Raw genomic sequence first — 27,333 nt, forward strand, 5'->3', positions numbered from 1 at the left:
AGGAGAGTTTTCTTTTCGCAAAGAATATATACGGTTGCGATAACATTAAACGTATATTCGCAAAAGCTCGTACGCGCGGAATTGCGAAGGGGAGAGAAGGGACCGCACACGTCGAAGAGGGCAATGCGCTTTCGAAGCTCGCGGCACCCGACATAATTCTCGTTGACCGAGTCTATCTATTCGGGCAACCGGGAGAACGGGAGAACAATCCAGAGAGAATGCGACACTAATTACAGAATATAATTAATCACTCCGGGATGGACGTCGGGCAAATAACAAACGAGCTCGAGCGTATCGTTTTGGTACTGCTGACGCGGTTGCGCCAAAGAGACGATAAAATGTTATTATCAGCGCGGAATAATACTTCCTCCCTCGTGCAAGACAATTTGCACTGCTAATTGTGTTATCCTTTGTTCACGACATCAAATCAATTTGCGATTTGCGCAAGCTTGCCTCGTATCGAAACTCTGATCATCACCTATTTAACGTCAATTCCAAATTCTTTCGGATACATAAATAACGAAAAAAAATATATAAATGAAGTATATCTAAATACATAAAAAATCTCAAAATAGTTAAAGATGTCTATTGAAAGCATCGCATATTGAAATTGTCCAACGGGATGTGTTGGAGTCGAAAAAGAGCTGTTTTTAACAAGATTTCGTATTTTTTAACATGTCCTGTATGGAGCGTACCCGTCTTGAACCAATCAAGCGAAACTCATCGTTAATCCGGATACTGTTCTGTATCCCGAAATCGAGAGAGGAAACTTTCCATCGACGCTGCCTCGAGTGGCGCGTTATTTTTAAGTCCGCGCTTCGCCGTTTCCTCCCTTCCGTCGTTGAGCGACCTTACGTCAGCGACAACACGATGAGTCCGAGGTGTTTCTCCTCCATTATAGCGAGGAAAATCGTATCGACGGAGAACACGGACCTTCCCCAATCGGTGTCTTTAATTGTACTTTGTCTGACTGTCTTTCCCGCTAAAGGGATACCATTCATCTACCTCACAGAGACGCCGTTGGCAGCTTCCTTAGATGCATATGAGATGCGAAAGTGCACGCCTTCGAAAAATATACCTTGTACAAGCCGATCTGATCTAAACATCGCGTCATTTCATAAACTATCTTCCTATCTTTTACTTATGAGTGAAATTATACGCCAAGGTATTATTGGGACACTACTTGGAAAATTTGAAAGCAGGTAGGAAAATATATTCTTTTATTTTTAATACAGTAAAGCAGTAGAAACACATAATAATCTTGCCATTTTCTGAGATTATACTTATCCTGTCAGAATTTATATTTCTTTCTTATTCAGCAGTTCTTGGTTGATCTGAATTGAATTATAAATCGCATAAACAATTGTTCAACGAGACAATGCAGTACTTTTCAACACGCGTGTAAATCAACGTAATGCAAGTTCTTTTTAAATACTCTTGATTGACTTGTGCGTGGGATTGACGCGGCGATGAGTTTGTTGACCTCCGCAGACAAGTATTATTTAATTTGACAACATATATTGATTTTTCTCTCAATTTTCCTGTCTGTGGCGGCTCTGCCAAGTGGTGAGTGATTTGTCACTCTCAAACGAAACACCGAAACGATGCAGCCGCGTGAAAACAAAAAACAAACCAATTGGCTAATTATACGCTTCAATTATGTCGTCTCGAATTTTCATTACCGGTCTCAAATTCGATTTTTTTCGTGTGACTTATTCAAGCGCCACCGCATGCTCTAAAATTATTCTTTAAGCGGATTTAAGACAAAGTTTTTCCTTGCAACACTTTCCGCGGCCTTTCGAACTTCAAACCTCGGCTTTATTTATTTTTATTATATTATATTCTTGAACTGTTATATACATATATAAAACACTATAAATGTCAGAAGTTTATTATATTATTAATCATAGCAAAATTAGAGTATTAACAGCAACTCTTTATTTAGCCTACAAAATGCCCGTTTCTTTCGCAATCGCTTCGCAAATCATCGGCGTGGCTTGATCGGCTCGATGAACGTCACGTCGCGTCCCTGGGCACGTCGAGAGTTCGACGCTTTAAGGGCAAAGGTTCACGAACGGTTGAAGCTCGCCCAAAGCTCGTGCGAAATCGCGCCGTCGAACGAGTGGCACGACAAAGCCGTACGGCGGGATAATCGCACGGGCGTGAAAACGGGCGAGCAAAGGGTCAGCATCGCGGGATAATCCGTGGACAGGCGAGAGACGGGGCGAGAAACTCGATCTATTTCGAGATCGGGACGACCGGCGACGTGCACGACGGCCCATCGACCGACCTGACCGGCGGCGCCTGTGCCCTCGCTAATTGAAACGCCGTAGGCATCGACCAGAAAGCGAGACGGAAACGCCCGGAACGCGCCGGAGCGCGCTCATTCGTTAAGTACACGACACGTAATTGCTTCTGGATGAAGCTAGACGCGCGACTACTCCGCGGCGATTTGACTCTGGATCGGCCGGCGCGGCGACGCGGACGGTCGCGGATCGACCGGCGGAAAGTTCGTTGAGACGCGCGTCCATCAACGTCGATCTGTCTCGCCGCCAGAAAATATTCGGTCCATCTCGCTGAAAAACAGGTTTGTCGGCGCGACTGCCAAATGTCCGCTCGAGGGATTGAAAGGGACATATTAGCGTCGGATGACGATACGCTAATATAATAATCGATGAGGTAAGTACAACGACATTTCATAGAAGTTAATCTGGATTTCAAATTATATCTGTCGATAGCGTCAAAGATAAAAAGAGAGATAAGAAGAGAGATTTAAGGATGTCTAAGAGACTTCAAGAAATATTAATATTCTGGAAGTAAATAATTTCAAGATTTTTATTTTATTATTGCTGTTGTAGTCTTCACATAAATAACACATTTGACTAATTAGTAAACGAAGTTAGATTTCTGTATACGAATGACGGAACAAATTAGGAAGAGATATCGTGCTTCGCACGAAGTATTCATGAGAGCATATAGCGAGTTAACTTGGTTCTTGGCGTTACGACGTGTCACGTTATGTCGCGACGTAGCAACTCTGTTCGTACACGTATCCATTTAGCGCAGCGTTGCATCGTAACGTTCTTTGCCAAGAGGCGCATTTCATTCAGAATTACTCTCCTCTATCCGACAGACGGAGTTCAACGAATCCGCCCTTTTCCGCGATCCTAAGGCGTCTCTCAACAAACACTCGACAATTCTGATATCTGATACCCGAGTTAAAAGTCGAGATAAATCTCGGAGAAAGCAGCTTCGATCAATTTAGAAAATTTAGAAAAGCTTAACAAAGAATCACGATTTGTGATTTAAAAAAGTCCGAAGGCACTAAAAATTTCGCGCGATCGTCGTCAATTCGCTCGGCTATTTCGCTTCAGAAATAAATCGACCGAAAGTGTAAAACCAATTTATAACGCCGCACACATGTGCGCTGCTCGCTCGCGGTACAACTCTGACGTCGATCGCCAAATGTGCCGCGGCCCTACGTCACCGTCGCGGGTTATTTATAAGCCGCGACGAGGAGATTTGCAGGGTTCGCCTCGTTTCGACCTGTTGCACCCGGAACCGAATTCGCCTGTCTGATACCTCGCGAGGATCTCCGTCGCCCGACGCACACTCGCCGAGATTTTAAGTACAACGTCGAAAAGCCGACGACGCCGACGGCCGCGTCGCGGTCGGCGCGTCGACCGAGTGAAATATTTTCGGAAGCACTCAACCGCCGGTTTGCAAACGCGAGAAAACGAGGTGTCAGCTGCATCGCGCATCGGGAGCGAACTCGATAAATAGATCCTGGCGGCGGCGTCGCGATGGGGGAGAAACGTTCGGCTGGCAAGCGGCGCTTTTAGCATCTTCGATACCAAAACCGATACACGTAGGAGTTCTCACCCTCTCGTTCGATGCTGGTAACCCCGCGCCCGTTCGTGATAATCCCGCGACGCGTCTCCCGATCGCGCGATAGAGAACGCGGATCCGCGCGCTCACGTCTCCGCCCTTCCTTCCGAGCCCGGATAGCGCGGATGCCTAGAATTTTATCGGCGCCGTTAATTGCGGACCGTAATGCCGTCACCTCACGGCCTCGGCAGGCGCAAGGTCGGATGACCCAAGGCGAGGAGGAATTTTTGCCGCTGTCCCCGCTGCGCGTGCCAAGAGTGCTCGAACTCGCCCCGCGCGTTTTCCCATCTCCTTCATTCTTATCTCTGTCGGATGATATCAAAATAATCCCGCGGCTTTCTCGTGAACGCCATTCTTCCCCTGGACCCTTGAACTGTACGTTCGTCTTAATCATCGACAATATCGTGGCACGAAGAATTAGAAAAGATCGAGTATCATTTATCAGATATAGAGCGTTTGCTTCAAAACTTTATCGATTGCTACAGACGTGTTTCGCGTTGATATATATATATTTTATCGTTTCCATTATTACTCAAAATTGTAATTTCTCTATAAGTAGCCCCTTGGGCTTTAGCGATTGGCGCAGCTGCATTTGACGCCGCGTATGCGAACCGTGTTCGTCGCGATGAAACGCCGATATCCTCCGCACGAGAAACGCCCCCGTTTCCACTTACACCTGCAGTCTGAGCGCCTAGTTTGCACTGGCACGATCGCGGGCACGTTTAACAATAGCGGGTCGGAGCTCGGTAGGCCCGCAAGTCGGCCGCGCGTGTATTCATAGTGGAGGTGAACAGCGGGGCTGGCGTGTAACTGTGAATGCGAATTCAACCCGTGAATGGTGTTCAACAGGTATCCGTAGTAATCTCCAGGCTAGGCCGAGATCACAATGTGGGATGCCGCGGTTCCAAGTCGCGTTTCATTATCGGCAAGCCGATAAACGGCGAAAACATTAGGTACAGCGCGCCAAACGCGCGTTTGGCAGATCGGTATATACAAATCGCGCTAAATGCCAACTCCATGCAGTCTGTATATAGGCAACTTGTTTCTCGGCGTACCTATACTTGGCCACCCGAAACCAATTCTCGCGACATTTCGCATGCGATTGACCCTCTTTCCGGCCCAGCGATTTCATTGGTATCGCGATGTCGGTATATTTATTGATACGTGATCGAACGCGTGTGTAATTTGCGTTACTGCCATTGTACGACAAAAAGGATTATCCTTTCACTCGATCTCTTACCTATCGCACTGCATTTCGCGAAAAGAGAGTTCCATTAACTTCCAACTGCCAGTCCCCGTTAATCTCGCGTCAGATGTGCAATGGTTTTACTAAAAGAATGGCGTCGAAGTCTGGTTATACTTAGAAGCGCTTCAGATATTTTTATTCTTTTCCGCGGCTTTCCCATGAGACACACTAGACAGAAAGCTCATTCACATCGCGCGGAGCGCTGCAACTCGAAAATAATTCAGCAGCTGCCAGTATATACTGCTATCGTTCGGTTGGGTGGGTAACTTAGAATTGCGATGATTAATCGAATGTCAGAAACAGGACGAGTAATTTACGAGACAAATTCGTGGACTACGAGAACACGTCGTCGAATTTATACGCAACTCGTTTCCACTCTTTCTCTCTCTTTCTCCCTGACTTTTCTGTCTTTCGTTTTTTTTCTACAATCCTGTCTGACTTTCGAGTTGTCTCTGCTTTTCGTCAGCCGTTCGTGAACAAGACGCAGATGGATTTAGCAACAAGCATTCGACGTTCAAAAATATGTCATTCTAATGAATTTACCATACATAAGTCTCGTTCTTAAGTTTAAAGTTAATGATAGGCTTTTTGGCTACTTGGAGATTTTTTCTTTCAAGAAATTCAATGAGAGAGTGAGCTAAAAAAGCTTTTAATATAGATAATACTAAAATTTATAGAAGACTAGGATATTCGGTCGCTTTAAATCCCCCAATAATAATTTTAGATAAATTTCGTACATTAAATTAACAGAATCATATTAACTTAATATACATAAATATCAAACAAATTTATGTCGTCGTGTAATACGCTCGAGAGTACTTAGCCCAGTTGAAAACTTGCTCGCGTAAATTTAATCCAGCAAAAAAATGCTTCAAAGCCTCGAGTGTTAATTGCAGCAACAAAACGTCCCCGTACTTCGTCGCCGCGCGCGCGGTGCTCAAATTGATTTCCGTTCCGTTTTACGACCCCGAATGATTTGCTGACGTTTTCGCTAACGTTATGCGCGACAGCTGCCACGGAGAAACTCGTCTAACTCGTCTGCTTATTCGTTCACTTTACGCTTGCCTTCAGCGCGCCGGTTAAAACGTCTCTCCGGTTCCTATAATGCGTCGTCGGGGCGAGTCACGCCGAGCGAGACGCCGCCGTCCCTTGTCGTAGTTGTCGTTAAACGTTAGCGTCAAATAAACGTGCGTACGTTCAATTAAGCTCGGGTCGTGAAATTCGAAATTCTTAATCGTTTTAGCCCCGCAAACGTCCATTCGCGTTTTCCGTTCGCGACATTCCGTTTCGTCGACACTATTCCGCCGTATTCACCTGTCCGTCGTTATATTATGTTTACTCTCATTCGCCCAAGTGTTCCCCGTATACTAATTCAACGTTGGCCCGGAAGTCGGTGGGATTTCATAACGTGAAAACACCCATTGATTTCCTCCTGTATTTATAAAGCGAGAGACGCGACTCGGCGCCAGCATCCGCGACTTAAAAGTAGCGCATTCACGATTTCCAGCCACTTGTTCGATAAATCGTTGCCTCTGATGCCGTTTCTGCAGGATAGAACGATCCGAGGAGTTGCGCTGACGTACTTTTAAAATAGCACCGAGGTCGAAACGAGACTTCGATGATCGTCCGTTCCGTGAACGATGATCATCGAAGAATCGTGGATTACTCGCGGAAAATTATTGCTCGATCGCCTTGGCCGAGTGACTGAATCCGGAAACATTAGAGTCCAAGGTTTTTCACATAACATTAAACTGAACATTTAAATTAAATACTTAATAGAAAGAAACAGATGACAATTATTTGCGTTCAAAATCACAACGTCATAAAGTGTTGTCTTTAAAAAGAAGGAAGCATGTGTGCGAAGAGTATTTTCCTGCGTATGCAATTTTTCGTTTATGCAACGTATGGCGATGCATTGTCCATTATTTCCAAATTTGATGGTAAAAATATAGGCAAAAGGAGAGTTTGCGGTTGGCAGAACTCGCAATAATTCAAAATTAGCCGCGGCGCACGGATTAAATTTCTTCGGTCGTGTTGCAACAGGGTGTTCGGAAAGCGAGCGTCTTCATCAAGACGGAGGGAAACATATCGTCGCTTTCACGAAAGCAGATCGCCGGTGAAATTTATGCCGTCACGTGCCGTCCGCGACAAAGTGGACTTGCAATTTAGTCGCTTCGCTTTAACGAAGCTCCGTTTCTCGTTTAAATGTGGAATACGCGGTAGCAGCTTTGTGCGACCGCTAATCGCGTTTAGACAAGCGGATATAGGATTCGTCGAGTTTACGACGCGATCGCAAATGCGCGTGCAATATGGCATCCGCGGAATCTCTTCCATCGCGATCTATTTCACATAAAAATCGCTTTGCCGCCTAATTTTTCGCTATTATCGTTCGCAATGCCTTCCCTCTTTGTTTACCCGGAAAGTCCCAGTTCGTTTAACACCATCGGGCTCACATAATTCACGCTTAACGAGTCCTTTCGTTAATTCGGCGGAACACGCTGTTGAAGTGACATTCGAGCTTAAGCCAAGAATTTTGCAATTCCTTTCGGTATGCAGACAGTTGTCGGTCACATTTTAACGCTTTGAGCCTTGCTTTTCAACAGTCATTATAATCAATATACGTCGTCGGTGTCAATGTCTTCCTCTTTCTTAGTCGATTTTCGCCACGCGAAGTTTATTCTTCCTACACTGTTAAATTCGTAGTGCCAAATTATACTCAATTTGGGACATTTTTGACCATTCCTATAAATCACCACTGCTCCTACTCAATATATCGCTAAGTTAATTAAAATAATGGAATTAAAACAATACTATTTTGGGTTAAGATAATAAATTTCAGTACACATGGTAGTTAAAAATAACGAAATGTTATTTGATTTAAGGTACTGGTTTCAATTTCATTCTTTAATATTTAACAGGGTAAGCAAAGTATTTCTTAATTAGATAATTAAAGGTTTTCATTTTCAGAGACACTTCTTTGTAACAACATGAAAGATTTGACGTTCTCACGAGCTTTTCGCGAGTCATCGGAAGTTCTCAAATTTCTGTTTCTTAAAACAGAATTTTTTTTACAGCATCAATTTAACGAAGATCGCGCGACATGCGACAGCAACAGGAAAACGCAAATCACGAATGCGAACGCGTATACGTTCATCGGAAGTTCCGATCGCGGACGACGCGGCTCGTTCATCGGATTTACGCTGCCGGCCCGTCGTTTCTGCGCTCGAAGAGAGTTCGTTGCCAGTTCTAAAATCGTCGTCCTGACAATGACGTAGGATCGCGGCCGTTTGTCTCACGTGGAACGACAATCGCGACGACGGAGAGGATCCGTCGTCGCTTCGACGAGCGGAAAATCGTTGCGACGGGATCGAGCAGAAATTGACCGCGGCGAAGATGATTTTGCGATTTTCGCGTAATTTATCCGTGGCTGAGCCAAATAACGGGTTATATGTCGGTGAGTCACGCCGCGGTGGGCACGGAACGATAAATAAACAGTAGCTGGACCACTGTTTGGGCAAATCGTATTACGTAGCGATCGACGGCTTACGCACTTGCTCGACGAATTTTGCGTTGCAGCCGCGTGAATTCTGCAGCCGCGTTGCACTCACGCTTCTCTCTCCCTTTTTCTTTCTCTCTCTCTCTCTGTATATATAAATAATAAACACCGACCGGAATAGTTTACTAACTCGCGACTTCTGTGACAATCTATCGGTATAACTAGACGATACGAATAATATTATCCAGAATATACGGCGCGCCGAAATAAATTGCAAATACTCGATATCGCGGAACGAGAGAACGTTTAAAATCCTTTCCTCTCTCATTCTGTCTGTATAGGTGCCTTTTGACGTTGACGCTCGACGCTCATTTTCAGCGAGCAAAAATCTTCGGAAATAATATTTTTTATTCATATATGTAGGTATTTGTAAAATATTACTACTTGAAAGTAATTAATATTTTACGTACTTCAAAGTTTATTTTCGATTGCACCGGGACGATCAACGACGATTCAGCGACACGACGCTGGATATTGAACAAATTCAATTCTCCATTTCTTTGACGCTACTAAAAAAATTATTATAGACTCATCAATTGTTCCCCTCCACGGAAATCTTTAGTAAAAGGTTTCAAGATTTATTCGTGTATTGAAGGGAAACCAGAGTCAAAGCAAAACCACTTGAAGATTTTTGCTCGCTGAAAATGAGCGTCGAGTGTCAACGTGAAACCTTATAATCTATAACGTAATCTACCCAGTCTACCGAGAAAAATAATTTTTCTCACTTAGCCAAGTTCAAATCTGGCAGACTTTCAGTTCCATTCAGATTCTCGCGTTTAAATTCCGCCTACCGTATTCCGAGACCTATCAATATAAATCTTGGGGGTTCAACGTTTGTCTCAAAATAACGCGTTACAGACAGAAAAAAAGAAGTGTCAAAACTCATATAAGAGAGAGTATACGCAACAGTCTATAATCTTTTTACAAGATTTCAGGTTTTACCTTCAAATCTTGGTTGAACTATATAAATGACTTGGAGAAAGTTTTCTTCATTTAACGCAATATAATCTCATTGTGTTGATTCGACACTTCATTTTTTTTCTGTGTACCGAACTGGAGCTGGGAATTCTTGTTTCAAGGAAAATCGTCAATTCTCTTTCAATCTCCGTTAATTATATATTTTTATTCCGGTTCAATTTTACACTTTCGTCTCTCTGAGCGCGCCGAGCTCATCGCTCCCCGAGATCTCCCCGCGTACAATCATATCCGACCACGAGACGCCCACGTTGCGGCGTCGGCGGATGCTCGACAGTTACGGCGATCGTCGTGTATACACGTCGTCAAACAGCTTACCTCCTGGATCTTGTAACTGGTGCGAATGGTTTTGCGTCTGGTGGTGGTGATCTCGTAGGTCTCCTCGACGGTGGGCGCCTCATCGTCGTCGTTGACGTTACTGTTTACGACGCCGCCGCCGTCGTCAGGCCTCATCAGCGCGTCCGTCCTCCCGTCCATCCCGACGTTGTTCTCCGTGTCCACCTCCATCGGGGAACGAGAAACCTGCCTCCGGCCGATCGGTCGAGAGAATCCCGCTGGAGATCTCGATCTCGCTGCGAACGGGCGCTACGAGAAGCGCGAAGAACACGAGCTGCCGTCCCGCCTGGTTCGGGCACCAGGATCGGTCCCCGATTTCGAGACTAGCGAGGCGAAAAACGCCTCCTTCACAGTGCCACGAAACTATTCCGGGAGTCCAAGTTCCGCGCGGAGCGGCGAGGCTGGCGGTACTAAAGCACCGCGCGCCGCGGAAACTCGCGGCGGACGAGGCGTCCCGCGCGCGTCTTTCGACGGCGAAAATAGAATCCCGTGCTTTCCCGCAGGAAACCTAGCAGCTCGCGGGCGTTGTGCAGGCGTGTCGATATATCGGCCGACACGCTCGTGGACACATTGAAACAGCTGATATTTACGTCGAAAGAATTTTGAAAAATATCGAGCTGCTGGATTTTAAGAACTTAAACGTTTTTGCGAATGTAAAAATCTAGAGTTATTAAAAGCGAGGGTCGAGGCGTTCACCTGATTATCCCTACAGCTTATAACAAAGTAATAGTAAAACTTCGAATGTCGCAATATTATTTAATAATGTCACTTAAATCGTACGCTTATTGTTGTATGACGATATCCACGAAAACGGATAAAAAGTTTATTCGATAGATTATAAATCTTTAGAAATAACTTAGCGCAGCAATATGGAATGCCATTGCCATAATATAACAATAACGTTCATATACATCCTTACAATTTCAATAAAAGACTTAATACAAAATTATACAGATCGATACAAAATTGAATTTCCTGAGCTCTTATATTATACAAGTATTGTATTTTTCATGGCACTGTTCGCAAGATATTAAACTAAACCAGTCATGCATCTCGACATTTACAATTGGTAATATACACATAATTGATAAATACACATAAATGCTCGCGGGCGCATTATATGTCTACGAAAGGACGTTTTCTTTGGAGATACGTTTCTCTTTCGCATTAATCAATTCTGACGGTTTGAAAACGCCGATTTCCGTAATTATTCCGGTGATTAAACTCGCCGGGGTCACGTCGAACGCCGGATTCCAACACATTATGCCATGTGCCGCGATGCTCTGGTTGTTTATCTCGGTCATCTCTCGTGCGGGTCGCTCTTCGATGACTATGCCGTCACCGTCGGGCATTTGGAAGTCCACGGACGTCAGTGGTGCAGCCACGTAGAAAGGGACATTGTGATACTTGGCGAGAATCGCAATCTGTAATCAATATAGAGATATAATTACGTAAGTGTGTACATACTGATGTCTTTGAAGATACCGGTATTCCAATATTCTCTTGAAGATAATAAACCGGGGCTATCTTTAGAACAAATTATTACCTTCATTCATTATTGTTTATGACGCTATCTGTGATATTTACGAATTAAAACATCATATATACTCGTGACTGATAAGTTACCTGATAAGTTCCAATTTTGTTCGCGGTGTCGCCGTTCATGGCGATCCTGTCCGCGCCGACAACCACCGCGGCGAGCTGTTTCGTTTTCATTAACGCAGCGACCATGTCGTCGCAGATCAGAGTTGCCGGTATGTGGTCATGCACCAGTTCGTAGGCAGTCAAACGGGCGCCCTGATTGTACGGTCTGGTCTCGGTACAATAGACGTGTCCTAGAACAAATAGATAACGATCGAGAAACGTATCTTACTCGCCCGGCCAAGATAACAATGTCGAAAACAGGCTATATTTATTTTACCGAGCCTTCCCATCTCCTCGAGAGATCTGATGACGCCTAAAGCTGTGCCGTATCCTGCAGTGGCGAGACTGCCGGTATTGCAGTGGGTTAAAACCTTGATAAAACTCCCCTCGGGCAAATTGCGCAGAATGTCGCGCGCTCCAAAATTCCCGATCGCTTTGTTGTTCGCCACATCTATCTTCAGCATCTCATCTATATGGTCTATGAATCTACAATTTTCAAGAGGCTGTAAATCAGGCCGCTCGTATCCCACTCTGAAAGCAAACAGCCAAAAGAGTGTACTTGTCTCTCATCTGGGACAGCGTGCAAGAGGCATCCTTAGTGAGATCATGTGCCAGGCTTATGAGCTCGTCGGCTGCCGTCTTCATATTGACCGCAGTGGGACGTGCCGTTAGTAGGTAGCGCAGGTTATCCTCAATAGTTTGACAAAGAGCTTTCTTGTCCTCGTAGATGTCTGGATCTTGAAGGATCTGCACAGCCAGGCTGAGGCTGCCCACGATAGCTATAGCTGGTGCGCCTCGTACCTGTATACACAATCATCAAACTATATACCTATGTAAATAAATATATTATGTACATATCTTGTTGAAGATTCTATCTACATCCTATTATACTTTCTCGATCGTATAATATTGTTTGCTATCAAGCTGACAAAGTGTACAGAAGGTAGAGTTGACGTACAGTAATAAAATTAATAAAATATCGAGAAAAGGACCTAATTTGAGATATTTTTTCACAGACATGAAATTTTATCGTCATATTGAGCAGTTTATCGCAGACATGGAATTTCATCGTCATATTGAGCAGTTTTATCATTAACAAACTTGGAGGAAAACGTTCATAGCTGGATGATAAGCTTACCTGCATCTTGTTGATCACCTGCCAGCCATCCTTGACGTTTTTGACCTGGATGTAGTGAGTGTTTTCCGGCAACAGCACTTGATTCAGGATCTCCAGCTTGCCATCTACTTTGCTCCATATTATCGCCTTCAGTTCTTGCCCTTTCATCGCGAGCTGATGGATCGTGATTGATCGCGATCAATCACAGAGGAAATTCCCGATAACAATTCTGGACTTATTGAATGAACGAGCCGCAATTGAGAATCGTTCTCAGCTGTGGAGCGGAGCAGGAGAACAAATTGGAGCCCGAAAATACGTGAATTGCATCCAGCGAACTGGCGTCATCTGGTGGACGAGATTCTGATGAATCTGATGCCAGAATGAAGAAGTTGCTCACCCGAAAATCGGATGGTGGGGACACACACACATACACACACACACTCACACACACGCGCGCACACACACCCAAACAGAAGGCATATATGTATGTATGTTGTACACACATAGTTGTATGATACAACAGGCGCTCGGAACTTCGGCTAGCTTCGAACAGTATAGATGAGAACAGCCACATGATGTTCTCTCTCTCTCTGTCTCTCGCGTTATAATGCAGAAAGTATTGTTTATTGCGTAATCTATAAGTTCCATGTAAATTAGAATTTTACGATAACTTTTGACACTTTTGTATCTGTTAATTAAAAAATCAAACATTGCGTATAGCCATATATAAGTGTAGCATTACATATGAACTTGTAATGCTAAGTCTACAATGTGAGTCGTAAAGTCGTGAGTCGTAAGAATTGACCACGCACAATCGAATTTGAGGAGAATAATCGACTGTGATTGGTCAATTCGTGAAAGTCTGGGACTGCTCGAGATAGCTGTGAAATAACTGAAAGAACGCGTTTTGGGATCAGAGTGTCTCATTAAGCCTGTTCTTTTTAGCTGAACTTCTTGCACGGTTCATCTTTCCTCTTTTTCTTTTCACGTTGGAGAGAAAAAGAGAAAAGATAAACCGTGCAAGAAGTTCGGCTAAATAGAACGGCCTAATTCTGTCTACGAATTACGAACTGTTCGGCGTTGATGAAAATACGAATAAATCTTCGTACGAAAAAATATTTGTCTGCTGAAAGAATTGTTTACTGTGAAAATTACATAGGATTGATAGACCGTCTGTTAATCATTCGCACTCATTTAATTAAATTTAGTTTTGTCACGCTGTTTAGAATACATTTTCTTAACTGTGTGTATTAGAAATAAAGCTATTACACTGAGAGAATTCTGTTTTTTCTAATTGTATGCATGGATTATATAAGCTTCATTGTTTTGATTGATTGCTTTATCAAAGAGTTATAAAACATGATAATTTTGTATTAAAAATATATTTTTGATAAGTTTTGATAATCACGCGTATTATCTTCTACAGCTATTACAAATAGCATTTAAATATTTTATTATATTATTAATGTTATTATATCATTAAAGTATCATTAAATGTCGTTTCATTATTATATAACATCCTTCGTCGTAGAAATAAATTTGAATACATTTCATTAATAAGTTTCTTTTTAAATTGTGTTTTAAATTATTTGAAAAGAATTCTCAGTAGAAATATTAAAAAACCCATTGCTCCGACATCGCGAATCAAAAATTTTTGAAGACGAGAACTGATACATCATGCATTACGTTGATTTATATTACGTTGATTTTATGTGCCGTTAATATTTCAGATAATCCAGCCGAACAGTCCTCTAAACGTGCGATTTAGAAGGTCGGAGGCGCGTTCGCGGCTTTACTTTCGAAAAATTGCAAATTCGCGTGAGACACATGTAAAAGGAGTGCACCGTCGATCATTTCACTTCCGAGTCACGTGCGCTGTAATGTAAAGTCAAGGGAAGGCGCGACGAAGAAGAACCAGCGCGGAGACTCCAGCGAGAGACCTCGCGCGAATGTGCCGCGCGTTCAGGGAAAGGGAAAGAGAGCGCACGTATTTTTCTCGCCCTCGCGTGCGCGAAATCGCCCTGGCATAATTCCGTCCGCTATCGCTCGGCGGAATTTCAAATGTCAAACGCCGACGGTCTTGCGTTTCTCGTATCGGAAAAGTATAGCGCGTGTGTAAACGCGGACTCGCGCAATCGCGACTATACGGTATACCGCGTTACTCGCGGACGCCTTTGAGCGATCGCACCGAAACGTCAATCCCATCTGCGACCGAACAATGCCCGCTTTAAAGCGATCCCGACGTGCAAGTCCGATTGGCGGTCCCTTTGTGCCGCCGCGCTGCAAAAATGGTTGGATTAACGGGCGACTGATAGAAATGTATTCCGCGATATTGATTTCATAATCTCTGAATTGCGGGAGAAGGGAGGATCAGTTCGAAAGCGTCGCGAGCTCCTGACCGTCGCTTCCGATCTTCACAATTTTGCAGAATAAAATTCGCATCGATTTTTATTGATTTATCCGTTCTCTCTTTAGGACTGCGTCGAACGAGCTCTTTTCGTGTGCTTCCTTTGAAGCAAACGCGGTTGACTTTTTCCAAGTATCTCTCACCATTCGTCGCCTGTTCCGTTTCCGTTTGCGTTTCTTTTTTGCATGCGTGTTATCTGTCGGCAGGTTCCTTCGAACGATTCGCCTTGCGTGATAATTACGTCCCATGGTAAAATTACGTAAGCGCTAAATGCAGAAACAGTCGCGCGTTAATACGACCTTATCGCTGGCAACGTATCGAGATAACGAGACGAATTCACGAGCCAGGCGTCTCCTTCAGAAATTTAATCCGCGTTTACCTTGCGCGCGCGAACTGGGTCTCTAAATTTTCGGTAAGTTAACGCGGCGAATTTACTTGGCGTCACGAAACCGAATTACCAGCAAGTTAACTAGGCGCGGGCGAGACAAATGACATTAATCAGCGCAAATTGCGTTCGAGAGAGCGTGCGGCAAGTAGCTTCAAAATCCAGGGACGCTCGGACCGGAAATATAGGGATGTAAAGACAAATAGACAGATAAATAAAGAGAGAGGGGGGAGGGGGACAAATATCCGGGGATTACACAAATTCATATTCACTTTAATTAAATATATCTATGTACATTATAGGTACATCATTAGTACACTTATACCATGTAATAACTGTACAACGGTAGCACTTTCAATACTGTTCACAAAAATACATCGCATATAAACGAGCAATGAGTTTATACGCAAGGTCGGCTTGCGACAAGAGACAAGAGTGTCAATTAATTAATCGTTACCTTTTCGCGCTTCGCATCCGCGACTCGCAACGTTTTTTTTTTTATGTACAAAAGATTCGTGCTCGAGTCGCACGACGGGCCAAAGGAGGAACGTGCTACGAGAAAAAGAGATTTATATATTTATATATGTATACTGCTTTTTTTTCCATTAACTTACTTCGCTTAGAAAGAAACATTATCGACGTTGCGCCGCTGAATACGGAAAGGCCCGGAAGGACCATTTGATTTAAGTACCATCAAAGAGACACGAGACTGACAGATTGATATCGATATTTATACAGTTACATCGAGTGTGTGTGTGTGTGCAATAACTGGCATTCGGTTCTAACCGTTCGCGACGAGAATGCGCTTTAGAGCCCACTTGGGTTCCAAAAATTTACTAAGCACGAGTCGCGTCTCGTGAATTTCACGCGCGACAGATGAGATAACGTACAGTTAACGATTTTGCGTACCTACAGCTGCAAGAAGTATGGAAGAATTCCAAAATCTTTGGATCGGAGGAACTCACTAAAAAAGGGGCTTCGCGAAAGAGTTCACGGAATCACATTTCTAACGTAAGATAGGTTTAGCTTTTTTACCAAATACCGTTCCTTCTCTGTCGCTGATTATCAAATCCACGGTCGCGTCAACAATCGTGTGCGTCGAGTGATAAAACCTAAATCCTCTCGAGCTTAGCACACTTTGGAACTTTTATCCCGGTGATCGATGGAGCACGCTGCGCGCGCGCGCGCGCACTCCTTTTATCTCGTACATCTTATCACATTTCGACTGCGACCATCCTCGCATACAATCCGCACGCGTTTCAGTTATCGTAGACGTTGACTATTTACAGGAGTATTTTCGCAAAGACGCAACTTAAGGAACATTTGGTATCGAGGGCGCGATAATTCGGTTAGGTCGTCGTCGTCGGTGGTCGGGTGCGGGAGATCGCTTTCGCCGTCTAGGAACTGTAGCGTTTTTATTACAAGTAGTCGTTGAGAGAACGGGCGGTATAGGCCACCCTCGATCGTTACGCTCCACGATCGCGAGTGCAAACGGACTCGCGAAATCTCTTTGTGCACTGAGACGATTCGTCATGACGACCTGCGAACGTGACCGTCGTAACGAATCGGCGCGAAAATTGTACAGCCTAACGAGTCGAGAGTCCAAGCGGAGATAAGAAGAGGCCTGTTCGTTTTAGCTGAGCTTCTTGCGCGGTTTATCTTTCCTCTTTTTCTGTTCACGTTGGAGAGAAAAGGTGAAAAGATGAACTGTGCAAGAAGTTCAGCTAAAACGAACAGGCCTACAGATAAACACTAAGTTGCACCGACAAATGTGCGTTGATTAGTTAATCCTAGTTTAGTAGTAACTGTCCCTTCTATTATTATAATTATAATTATAATTATTATTATACAATCTGTAACACAAAAGGAGGACGATTGATTAATTAGGAATTGACCCCAATCAACGTTGATGCAACCGGGCCAAAGTCTCGCTCAGCATCCAAAGATTTGAAATCGAAGATCTCCGTTCCAAGCTTCTTTACGTAAGAAATTTCTTACGTCTTCATATCGTAGGATTTCGCAACCCACTGTTCAAAGTTGCGACATCTCGGAATCGGAGATCTCTCTTTCTTTTCTCTCTTGGATGCTCGAGTCTCTGTAAATCGTTGTCTAAGTCTAAAGGAATCATACGAAGCTGAGAAACGCGCGCGCGCGCAAAAAGCGGAAGTCGGAAAGCAACCGCTGTCGCATTCGACGTCGCAATCGATTGCTGCTGCTGTTGCTGCTGCTGCTGGCATCGGAAGGAAGCGAGAAGCTGCGTTAGTGATGCATCCGGCTGCAATTGTCGCTGCATACTCGACGAGGCTAATATTTACCTCGCGGCACCTCGCGCAGTGGATCGATCGATCCGCCTTGGAAGTCTTGGCGGCAGCCTGAGCAAATTAAACGTACTCGAAGTCCCGATTTCCACTACACCGGACCACCGACGCGGGGACGCGTGCACGGGATGTTTCCCAAAAAGAAGTGCGTACCGATCGTTGCAGACGATTTCTCATAGAAGGTCTTTAGAGATCGCTTTAATTCAAGAATATTAAAAAAAAGGCTCTCAAATAAACGATCGGAAATAAAATTGCATAAAAGGACAAGAATAAAAGACTGGGTGAAAAATACTTTTCACATCTCGGAATATCCGTGTCAAAGACTCGCATTCAGACTCGCGTCGGGAGTATTTCCGGCTGAAAATCCGCGCGCCATCGGTACGCACTTCTTGGGACGTATGTCACCCCGGTGCACATTCATATACAGCTATCCCATGTATATGTGTTATGTAAATATATGTATGCGAGAGTGTATGCCTGTGTATACGCCCAGCTCCATTTTGGTCGTGTGGAGGATTCCGATGGGATCGACGTGCATGACGTATCTGCGCTGATCGGAGGAAACGTCACATTTCCATTTGGACGTATCATCGAGATGACACCACTCCAGTCTCACGGCCGCGGGTCCTCCTATTTACAATGGTACGACAGCGAGCGTGCGCGAACCCCTTTCCATCCATTCGCGTCCCCCCTCCCCCCCCTCCCCCCATTGAGACGAAAGCGGACTATCTCGCCTCGAACAGCTCAGACCCGGCAATTTGGTCAGACATGGGACTTTTTAAATCGCGCGCACTGCAGGTTCCGCGTCGAATCTCCCTCTCGACGATTTAACTCGTTCAAAATCCAATTCAACTTTCAGTTAACCGCACGAGATTAATACAGCAGCGGTGGCGACGACGACGATAACGCTCTCGAGCCGATCCCTAAATCGTTTCTCCCTGAAAACGGGAAACCGCGCGGTCCATCGTCCGCCTTTATCACAATACATCGTGAGTGTCTATTACGCGCCACCCCGAGACTCGGGGATGTATATCCGAAGGATAAAAATAAAATAAAAAGATAATAAAAAGAAAGTGCGATTAAAAAAAAATTTCGTTGCTAAAGCTACGATCGTTAGAGGTGCGCTCGAGGAAGTGTAACGTGCGAGTTCTCTCTCGTACGACTAGCCAAAGTTTAATCGAGCGGACTCGGTCCGCCGATACACGCGCTCTTATGTACTCCGCCGAAAATACTGAAGCAAGTTTCTAACGTACACACGCGATCGCATTACCCTACATAAGAGAGAAAGAGGGAAAGGTAGGGGAACGGTATAGCCTCGCGATCGCTACTCCCCCGTCCGTTCCCGATAATATTTACATATGGAATTTTACAATAAAGATCCGAGACTGGAGCGACTTGTCGCAGCGACTTGTGCGTCTTATGCGGCCAGAATCGCGTCCCGAACGACAAAACGTAGATGCCGCGCGACTCTCGCAGAGCTCGCAACTCGCGAATATTAGTTACACGCAACACGTAAATCGACACGGACGGACTGGCTGACACAGGGCGAGCATTTAACTACACGATTAATCAAGATCAAAGAGTTAAAATTAACGTCGAGTAAAATACTTGCTATATCTGTATAAGATACTTGATTCCCGCTATCGATAACTTCTCAAGCCTCTCGCGTACACTTGTGGATCATTGCGATCCGAATAAATATCGCGTCTTCACTTTCCACGAGATATCGGGCCAGTCCGTCCCTGTAAATTATATTGACCTTAGGGTATATCGCCCCTAACATATTTTTATATATATAATATATATATTGTATCACATAACTCCCATTGTGACTTGGCTTGCTATGAGTAAAACTTAGGAACCACACGGTCAAAAACTCTCATCCCATCGTGAGGTTTGCTTAGGTACTTTGCGAGCCTCGACAGCGGTTACAACCGTCCATTACATGAGGAGTATTGGTCCAAAGAGAAATGTTCGGGTATATCCGAGGTGATCTCGAGAGACGTCGTTTCGCGGATAGTGATCTAAGACGGAGGTTACCGTCAAACAGCGCAACGTTACTCCCCAAAAGGATCGCGTGATTCGGAGCGCATTATAATTTTTCATGTACGAGCATGTCTCTTTTATCACCGCGTATTCCGTCTCACGCGTACAAAGCACTTATAAACGATCAAAAGATTTAAAATATTCAAGTTTCACAGAGAGTTTAATGACAAGTTGGCTCAATAATTGCAATGAGGTTCGAAGCTTTCAGAATCCAAAAGAAATTATCTGTTCGCAAAACTTTTCCGTTTTCGGGAGTCATGTCGCGAAGTTTGAAGACCTCCGACTTTATTCTCTTCTCCTTATCGGAGCGCCGCTGCGATAACGGCGGTTATCGAACCGCCTGACAGAAGCTCGAGGGGCGACGTCCGGTGTCGTTTTGATCAAAGATCGCTCTTGTCAATGTGCCAGCGCGCAGCGTGAGTTTCGGCGCTCGCGCGTAGCCGTGTTAGCCGCGCAACAGATAAACTATGTGAGCTCAGGCAACTCCATACTTACGGCTGTACCGGAAACTGAGAGCTCGATGCCGACGGCGACGATGGCTCCGCATTTCCGCCACGCACCGCAATTTTCCGCGGGACATCGCGTCGACACTCGTGACAGTTAACCACCGCCGAATTAATTATACGGAACGTACTCTTCCGCGCGTACGCACGTATAATACTGTTGCGGACACGCAGAACGTCCGTCGCGCGTTTCGCTCGCGCTGCCATCCTCGGTCCTCGCGACGCGGTCAAATTGCCCACTTATATCGAGGAATTAATTCAACTTAATTTCCCGAACACTTGAACTCTGGGAATACTCACGTCCTTAATTTTCTGATTAATTAACCGCCTTATTTATTAATTATCGTTTAGCAAACCTTTCGCGGTAAGAACTTAAGTAAGTCGAAATACAAAAGCAAAATATATGTATAATCTAAAAACAATATTTATGCAAAAATTTCTTTAACGATGCTAAAATTGTCCACGGGATTTTCTGCAATCAACAAAGTTAAAGATTAATACGAAATTAATGAAATAAATAGAAATAAAATTTAGTTCGTCTTCATTTACCGAGGATCGACAGCGTTAATCTACGTATCTTCTCTCTTACTTTCTTCCTCTCATTCTCGTTCACCCACACGTAAATCGCTTGCATTTCGTAACGCGAATTAATCATGAGAAATGATCGTTAATGATCGCGCGTAGCGAAATAATATTACGATTAACAAGATCCTCTTTGTAACAATGATAATGATCACTATATCGCGATAATTCGTAGTACCCTTTAAAAATTTCATTTTTCGGTGTTCAAAAATCACAGCGCGCGTTTCAGCCTTCCATTGCATATTTAATTAGACCGTTTTATCTTACCTAGAAAGCGTGGGCCTTCGCGTGCCACGCATTTCTCTTGTGCATTTCTCTTTTTTTCCCTCCTCTCCGCTCTTCTACACCTCTCCTCGTTTTCCGAATCATCGACGAACGTAGAGACGATTCGATCGAAATCAATTAACGAAACAGAACACGTACACTGATCAACGACGATGTGACAATGCGTGTAATATGTTGCGTAACGTCTCCGGAAGCGGACCATCAGAAACCGGCATTCTATACGAAAGATTTTAGCGAACGCAATGTAAATTGTAATAATACAGTTGATCGTCCCGATACGCGATTACGAAACGTTTCCAATTTTTCGACTTTGCTACGTGATAACAACGTGATCTATGAAAGAAATGTGCCTTATATAAAAATAAACGCGTTCGATAAAGAAATAAAAAGAAAGAAACCGTCTCTCAAATGTCCGGATAAATGTACATCGAACTTCAAATATGTAGCAAGTCTTCGCGTAAAGTTATAGGAAATGTATCGGAAAGAGACGTTTGCGTACGTGCATGATATTGTTACAATATTTAAAACCCGCATTCCCCTCCTCGTTTCTCGCGGTCCGCCCCGACGAGAGAGAGTGAGAGAGAGAGAACCGAACAAGACGCAGCTCACCGTCTTCGCGAAAACTATTCGAAGCGTTACCTATCGATCGATTGTCCTCGCAAAATTCTGACTTCGTGCCAGCCATACCGCCCGCGACTGTCAGCGCGTGAGCACGTCGTCGATAGATTCCCTTGCCCTATTTATTTCTCTGTTCCGTCCGTCCGCCCGCCCGTCCGCCGGCTCTCACGAGATGTGACGGAAGTTTCGAGGGCGCGGTATGATCGATAACCGTCCTTCTCCCGTCCCCTCCATCCCGTACCTTCCCACCCTCTGCTTTCCCGCCTACAGCGGCCGGGCGGCTCGTCCGAAGACGCGGCGAACGGATTAACCGGCAAAATAATTATCGCTAATGAGGCCATTGGTCGAACGGATTCGCCCCGCGAATCGATTACACCGTCGCGCCGATCGCCGGTCCGGCTTTCGCCGGAAAACTCGGGGTAGCACTCTTTCCGGCACTTTCCTCCCAGGAAGAAGAACGCTCGGATCTCCGAGAGACTCCTATAGATTCTTAAATGCTGGAATCCGATCGAATGGTCTGTCGTTCCAAAACTCTTATCGCGTAATTCTAGGAGATCCTCGCGGCCATTCGGATTTCAGTATCCACGAATCTCCGGAGTCCCCCTTAATCCCGGAATCGTGGAGCACTCGCTAACCCTGTCCGCGAACTCGCGCTCTCCTCTCGAGAACGCCTCACTATTTCGGTCCCCGGTATCCCGACGACTCGAGGGACCCGGGTCAGGGTAACCCGAAGCCGAAGAAAGGCGCGATCGGGCGCTCGTAGAGCAGACGCGGAGGCGGAAGTGGCGGCGGCCGCTTCCTTCGCGGGGCAATCACCGTCCTCTACAAGGACCCCTTCCCGGCGAACAGCATCTCCCTGTGCTTGGTGCGTATGTGCGAGCGTAGAGTGTCGATCCTGCTGTAGGTGGCCGGGCAATAGGGGCACAGCGAGCGCTGCGCGGTGTGTATGTGGAAGTGGTGCCAACGATTGGTCACCTGCTTCCCGCAGGCGCGGCATCTCCATAACGCCGGGCTGTTAAGCGACACGGCGAACATCTCGTGATAAGAGAGGCCGACCGGCACGCTCGGCATCGAACCTGGAAAACCCAACAGCATCTACATGCCCTTCGTGCACGAACCAGCGCCAGTCGTGTTTTAGCCGCGAAGCGCCTTAGATCCTGAAGATTCTGCGAGCCTGGGGATCCATCGCGTCAAGCCTGTCGAGAATTCTCGACGATCAGTCCTGAATCCAGGTGTGATCCAGTGCTCGCTGAATCTCTAAGATCCAAGATTCTAAGATCCAAAAATTTAAGAAGTCCGGGATCTTCAAGACTTGACGATATTCGTCTTGGTTCCTGAACTCCTCGATTCGTAGGATCCTTGCGATTTCGGACTCTGGCATCAGATTCTGAAATTTTCGATCTGCAAGACCTCGAAACTCTCGGACCCTTCGGTGCGGTGGGTGGTTGTGGGTTTTGTTTGGTGCGCAATGTTCGGGTGTCAGTGTCCTGGAGGAGTCTAATGAATTTTGCTGATCGCGGCCGGTGACGTCCTCTTGTGTGACAATTCGAATTAATGACATGTACTAGACTTACGATTAGAGAAAGAGGAACAAAGATAATGGTGCAAAGAACAATGAGAAAACATAAATAATTAAAGCTGATCGCAATAGGCAAGATAGAGATAATTTTCTTAAAGTGCGAATTTTGATTTTCACGTGAATTAATTTTTTAAAAATCTCTAAGCGTCTATAAACCAGGTCTGTAACTCTCAAGTGAGAGACAGACGCCGTTCGTATCCGTTTTTGGAGAAATTTTTTTGAGCGCGCGGATAACGGGAGAGACGTCACAAGTGCAGGCAGCGAGTCGAAACGATCGAGTGTGTCCGGTTATGTGTGAACGCGTCCACACGCACGATCACCACATTCACCTCCTCTTTTGCAGTCTCCACAAGCACAGATATATTCCACAAGCGTCACGGAAATATATATACTCACGTTCTCTCGATGCCGCCATGGAAACACGAAGAACATGCCGTGGAGTGAAAATAGCGCGCCTCTCCACGTCCAGAGACTCCTGAGTATTTCAGGATTCCTGGATCCTCGAGTTCTCTAGAATATACGCATTCTCGCATTCGCGATTCATACGCTAAAGCTCGTGGAGAATCGCTCGACTCATCGGATCTCTGCCCCCCCCTTCCCCGGAAACTTTTCGGGTTCCCGGGATGCTCTCAGGATCCTCCGAGATAAACTCACGTTTCAGCGGAGTCGACGGTAACGCGGCGAGCACACGTGGAGGAGAAAAATACTTAACCGAACGTTTGCCGATGTTATTGCAGGATTATCCGAGACGGAGCTCATCGCCTCCAATAATCCGTGCTGGAAGACGCAGTAACTTCACACGCTTGTGTTAGGTTCTTATCGTCGGCGTGTTGGCGAAAGAAGTTTATGTATCGTTTTACGCACACTACGTTTACACGCAGTGATCAAAAAGTCACAACAAAATGTATAGACGCTTGAGAGATAAAATTTAATATATTATACTTTTCGTAATATAATAATTTAATAACTTTTCGTAAGTACAAATTCTTCCGACACTGATATTTTTTCAAGTATCATAAATCGTGCGACTTTTTGATCGGTACGCAATCAACGCATCGCGAAATGTTAGGAATAATTAAAACAATTTTTGGAAATTAGAGGCAAATAATTTCTTTAAGAGAGTAGTAAATAATAATAATAAAAAAAATCCTTTCGCGATCTGCACGATCTGAAAAGTTGGTAAAGCAGTATTATTCTCCGCGTAGATCCATGCGATTAGAAAAGCATCAGTCCTATCAGGATGCAGATAAACTAACCGACGTAACATGATGCGTGCTCCTAATAGGTATACACGGCACCTCGAGATAATCGGGTTATTTAATTAAGACGTTGCGGTGTCGTCAAATACCAGTTCACCCCCCAAAGGTACGCCGCGTATCGATTATCGAGACGGATTACCTGCAAACGAAGCATCCGATAATCCGCACTGCGCATGAAATCTGCAGAACAGTCGCTTTGTGTAGAACGGGATTAATGACGACGTGCGTGTCACTCAAAGCCCTTCGGGATTATAATTGCGAGATACCAGCTCCTTTTTATTTTGTACGTACAATATATATATATTACATCTTTAAATGACCACAGTCTCATAAAACGTCTATATTTCTCGAAGATCTCTTGTCGATCCTTCTTACCTCTATAATTGGCTATTAGTATCAGCCGAAATCGTACACACGTACGCACCAAAGCTGACTCGAGTCGCATTCCCGTCGACACGCGAACGATTATCCGTATAACGAACGTTGAAAAGCGAGAGAGACCTTATGCGGGCCCTGCATCGATGCTTTATCAGAACTCTTGCTCTTCGATCGAACGAACGGCGCCGTCGCGCTCTTCTCATGAAGGGATAACGCGAATTCCTCTATTTCGTGAAAAAGATCTCGGAATGAAAGATTACGCGATCGCCCGATCGGGGGGGGGGGGGATCAAAGGTACAAGTAGTGGAAAAGCGAAGTTAGACTACTCTTTGGTACTTGAACGTCCGTTCGCTCACGCATTACGTAACGCGCGCAACGCGATTTCTTTTGGCAGCTGCCTTTGGCATTCTGACGGGAGAACACGTGTCCTCGGTATTGCATTGTCGAGATACGTTTCTACGGGATTTCAAAGCTGCGGATCTACGGATTTACGTGCATTCGACACATGTCCACACATGTAAACCTACGAACCTACGAACCTGTAGAATCTTAAATCTCCTATTGATCTATAAATGTATAAAGTGCTCGATAAAACAAATGTGTACATTTAATAATGTTTCTTGTCGAAGATCCAAGTCGGGATTCAAATGGTTGTCACATTTCTATGTAGCTTCTGAACCATAAATATTAAATATCTTAATACATCGAGTAAATTCTTTTTAAGTGCTCATGTGTCTAGCTGAGGAATTGCAGGTATTTCTGTTAAGACTATTTTCTGTCGAGGAAAAATTACAATTAATGGCCGATAAAATATCATCAGTATATACGCCAAACGCGATAATTACCCTTGTATTATATATTAGCTCTCGATATATTAATTTATCAATGCAGAGGGCTAATAGTTGTGTATCAGTCGCCGATCTACCTGTAATCGTGCGAGTAAAATTTGTTTCGTAATTAATAAATATTAAAATCACCTATTCCTAATTAAACTTGACGGAAATTTTTCCAACAAATTTTGTCTCTTAAAATAAAACCTAATTTAACATTGAACAACGTTTATAAACGGTGACTACGGTCTTCGCTTTCCTTCGCCTTTTATTTATACGAAGAGTAATCTACGAGCATGGAAGGGAAGATGAAAAAAAAAAAGATTCAGTGCCGCTATTCGTCCATTTCGACTTCTTCTTCGCCCCATCCTTAAGTCGTGCCATCCGGGGGCGCATCGCACCCTCCAGTAAATTCACGTTCGCGCGAATAACGAGTCCGAGGACTTAGGGGCTCAAAAGATCGTGCAAACACAGTTAGCGCAGAATCGAAGCAAGAGTTCGAGTATAAAGTTTGTCAGGCACCTACCGGTGTCCACGACTATTGAAGAAAGGGAGAAAAAGAAAAGGAGAGAAAGAGAGAGAAAGGGATAAAAGAGAGAGGCAACGAGGCGGAAAGAGGCGAAAACTAATATTTACACGGAATTACATGGTCCTCGTGATTACTCGAGACACGCCTGGCGAAGCCTCTAAATAGTGCTAAATGCAACACTGACTATCGAACGCTCGTAAAGGAGAGAACGGTACAAGATTTCTGAGCTCCGACGTTCCTCGGGGAGTTCCTGACGCATCTTCGAACCAGCGTGAACCAGCTAGCTTCCCAGATATTGTCCGACATTAAAATCTAGATCCTTCATGATCTCGGAGAGACTCGTTGCATCTATCAGCTCTTCGATCTTCGTCCCCTTCAGACCCTGGGGGTTCCTTATATCCATAGAATCCTCTCCGCTTTTCAGCAAACACCAGTTTGCGCGATCCTGCTTATCTAACGGAAGATGGGCAAGTTCGGGTGAGCTCGAGATCGCCTCGCGCGAAGGAACGGGGGGGGGGTGGAGGAGGGAGGGGGGACGAAGAGAGGAGGAAGACTCTCGCGCGATCCGCGACGCTAGATCCACAGCTTAAAGTACGCGCTCCAAGTATCGCGTCGCGTGCGTGTGATACTATTGCGCGTGCGCGTGCTTCATACGCGTGTGCGTGAGCAGGGTATCGCTGCGCGTGTACACCGCCGGGCAGAGCGGGCAGGCGTACTTCCCGGGGAAATGCACGTAATAGTGATTGCGCACGTTCGTCACGACCTTACCGCACAACGAGCACCGTCTCCTCTCGTCGCTGTTACTCTGTCTCTCAAATATCTTTGATATCCGCCAATTTTTCAGCTCTGCAA

General features: G+C 45.0%; 3 protein-coding genes, 1 long non-coding RNA gene and 1 other non-coding gene across 16 annotated transcripts in view; 1 reads left to right on the forward strand and 4 right to left on the reverse strand.

The window, feature by feature from the left end:
• Positions 1 to 10,664, reverse strand: part of Tmod (tropomodulin) — a 46,382-nt gene extending 35,718 nt beyond the window's left edge. For all 11 annotated transcript variants that reach the window (XM_071790252.1, XM_071790255.1, XM_071790256.1 and 8 more), the window contains exon 1: positions 9,984 to 10,664. In XM_071790252.1, coding sequence (XP_071646353.1) covers positions 9,984 to 10,172 — 189 coding nt within the window. In that variant the 5' untranslated portion in view covers positions 10,173 to 10,664. The remainder of the gene's footprint in view (positions 1 to 9,983) is intronic.
• On the forward strand, positions 1,459 to 12,989 carry LOC139820191 (uncharacterized). Its single transcript, XR_011733922.1, has 2 exons — positions 1,459 to 2,679; positions 12,662 to 12,989. It is a non-coding gene; the product is annotated as an uncharacterized lncRNA (long non-coding RNA).
• On the reverse strand, positions 9,179 to 9,299 carry LOC139821235 (U5 spliceosomal RNA). The gene has a single exon (XR_011734217.1). It is a non-coding gene; the product is annotated as a U5 spliceosomal RNA (small nuclear RNA).
• On the reverse strand, positions 10,811 to 12,930 carry LOC139820185 (methylthioribose-1-phosphate isomerase). The gene is made up of 5 exons (XM_071790265.1): positions 12,784 to 12,930; positions 12,205 to 12,446; positions 11,923 to 12,131; positions 11,628 to 11,836; positions 10,811 to 11,425 (listed from the first exon to the last, which is right to left on the reverse strand). The coding sequence occupies exons 1-5, from the start codon at positions 12,928 to 12,930 to the stop codon at positions 11,126 to 11,128; spliced, it is 1,107 nt and encodes a 368-aa protein (XP_071646366.1). The 3' UTR covers positions 10,811 to 11,125.
• A 2,817-nt stretch (positions 12,990 to 15,806) lies between the features above and the next one.
• The window catches only part of LOC139820178 (uncharacterized), a 60,267-nt gene continuing 48,740 nt past the window's right edge, over positions 15,807 to 27,333 (reverse strand). The window contains exon 6 of one of the 2 annotated variants that reach the window (XM_071790238.1): positions 15,807 to 22,982. In XM_071790238.1, the coding sequence (XP_071646339.1) occupies positions 22,729 to 22,982 (254 nt within the window). In that variant the 3' untranslated portion in view covers positions 15,807 to 22,728. Of the gene's footprint in view, positions 22,983 to 23,302; positions 27,328 to 27,333 lie in introns of those variants that run through there. The other variant, XM_071790239.1, reaches the window with a different exon arrangement.

The sequence above is a fragment of the Temnothorax longispinosus genome, chromosome 10, assembly GCF_030848805.1.
Source record: "Temnothorax longispinosus isolate EJ_2023e chromosome 10, Tlon_JGU_v1, whole genome shotgun sequence".
In the NCBI taxonomy this organism is placed as follows: Eukaryota; Metazoa; Arthropoda; class Insecta; order Hymenoptera; family Formicidae; genus Temnothorax; species Temnothorax longispinosus.

What these genes read in the sequence shown, in the direction of transcription:
- LOC139820185 (XM_071790265.1), bottom strand. Translation starts at nt 12,930, where the DNA reads ATGAAAGGGCAAGAACTGAAGGCGATAATATGGAGCAAAGTAGATGGC. An exon ending in CGAGGAGATGGGAAGGCTCG is followed by an intron (nt 11,837 to 11,922) that starts GTAAAATAAATA and finishes TATTTGTTCTAG; the next exon opens with GACACGTCTATTGTACCGAG. An exon ending in ACAAAATTGGAACTTATCAG is followed by an intron (nt 11,426 to 11,627) that starts GTAACTTATCAG and finishes TATTGATTACAG; the next exon opens with ATTGCGATTCTCGCCAAGTA.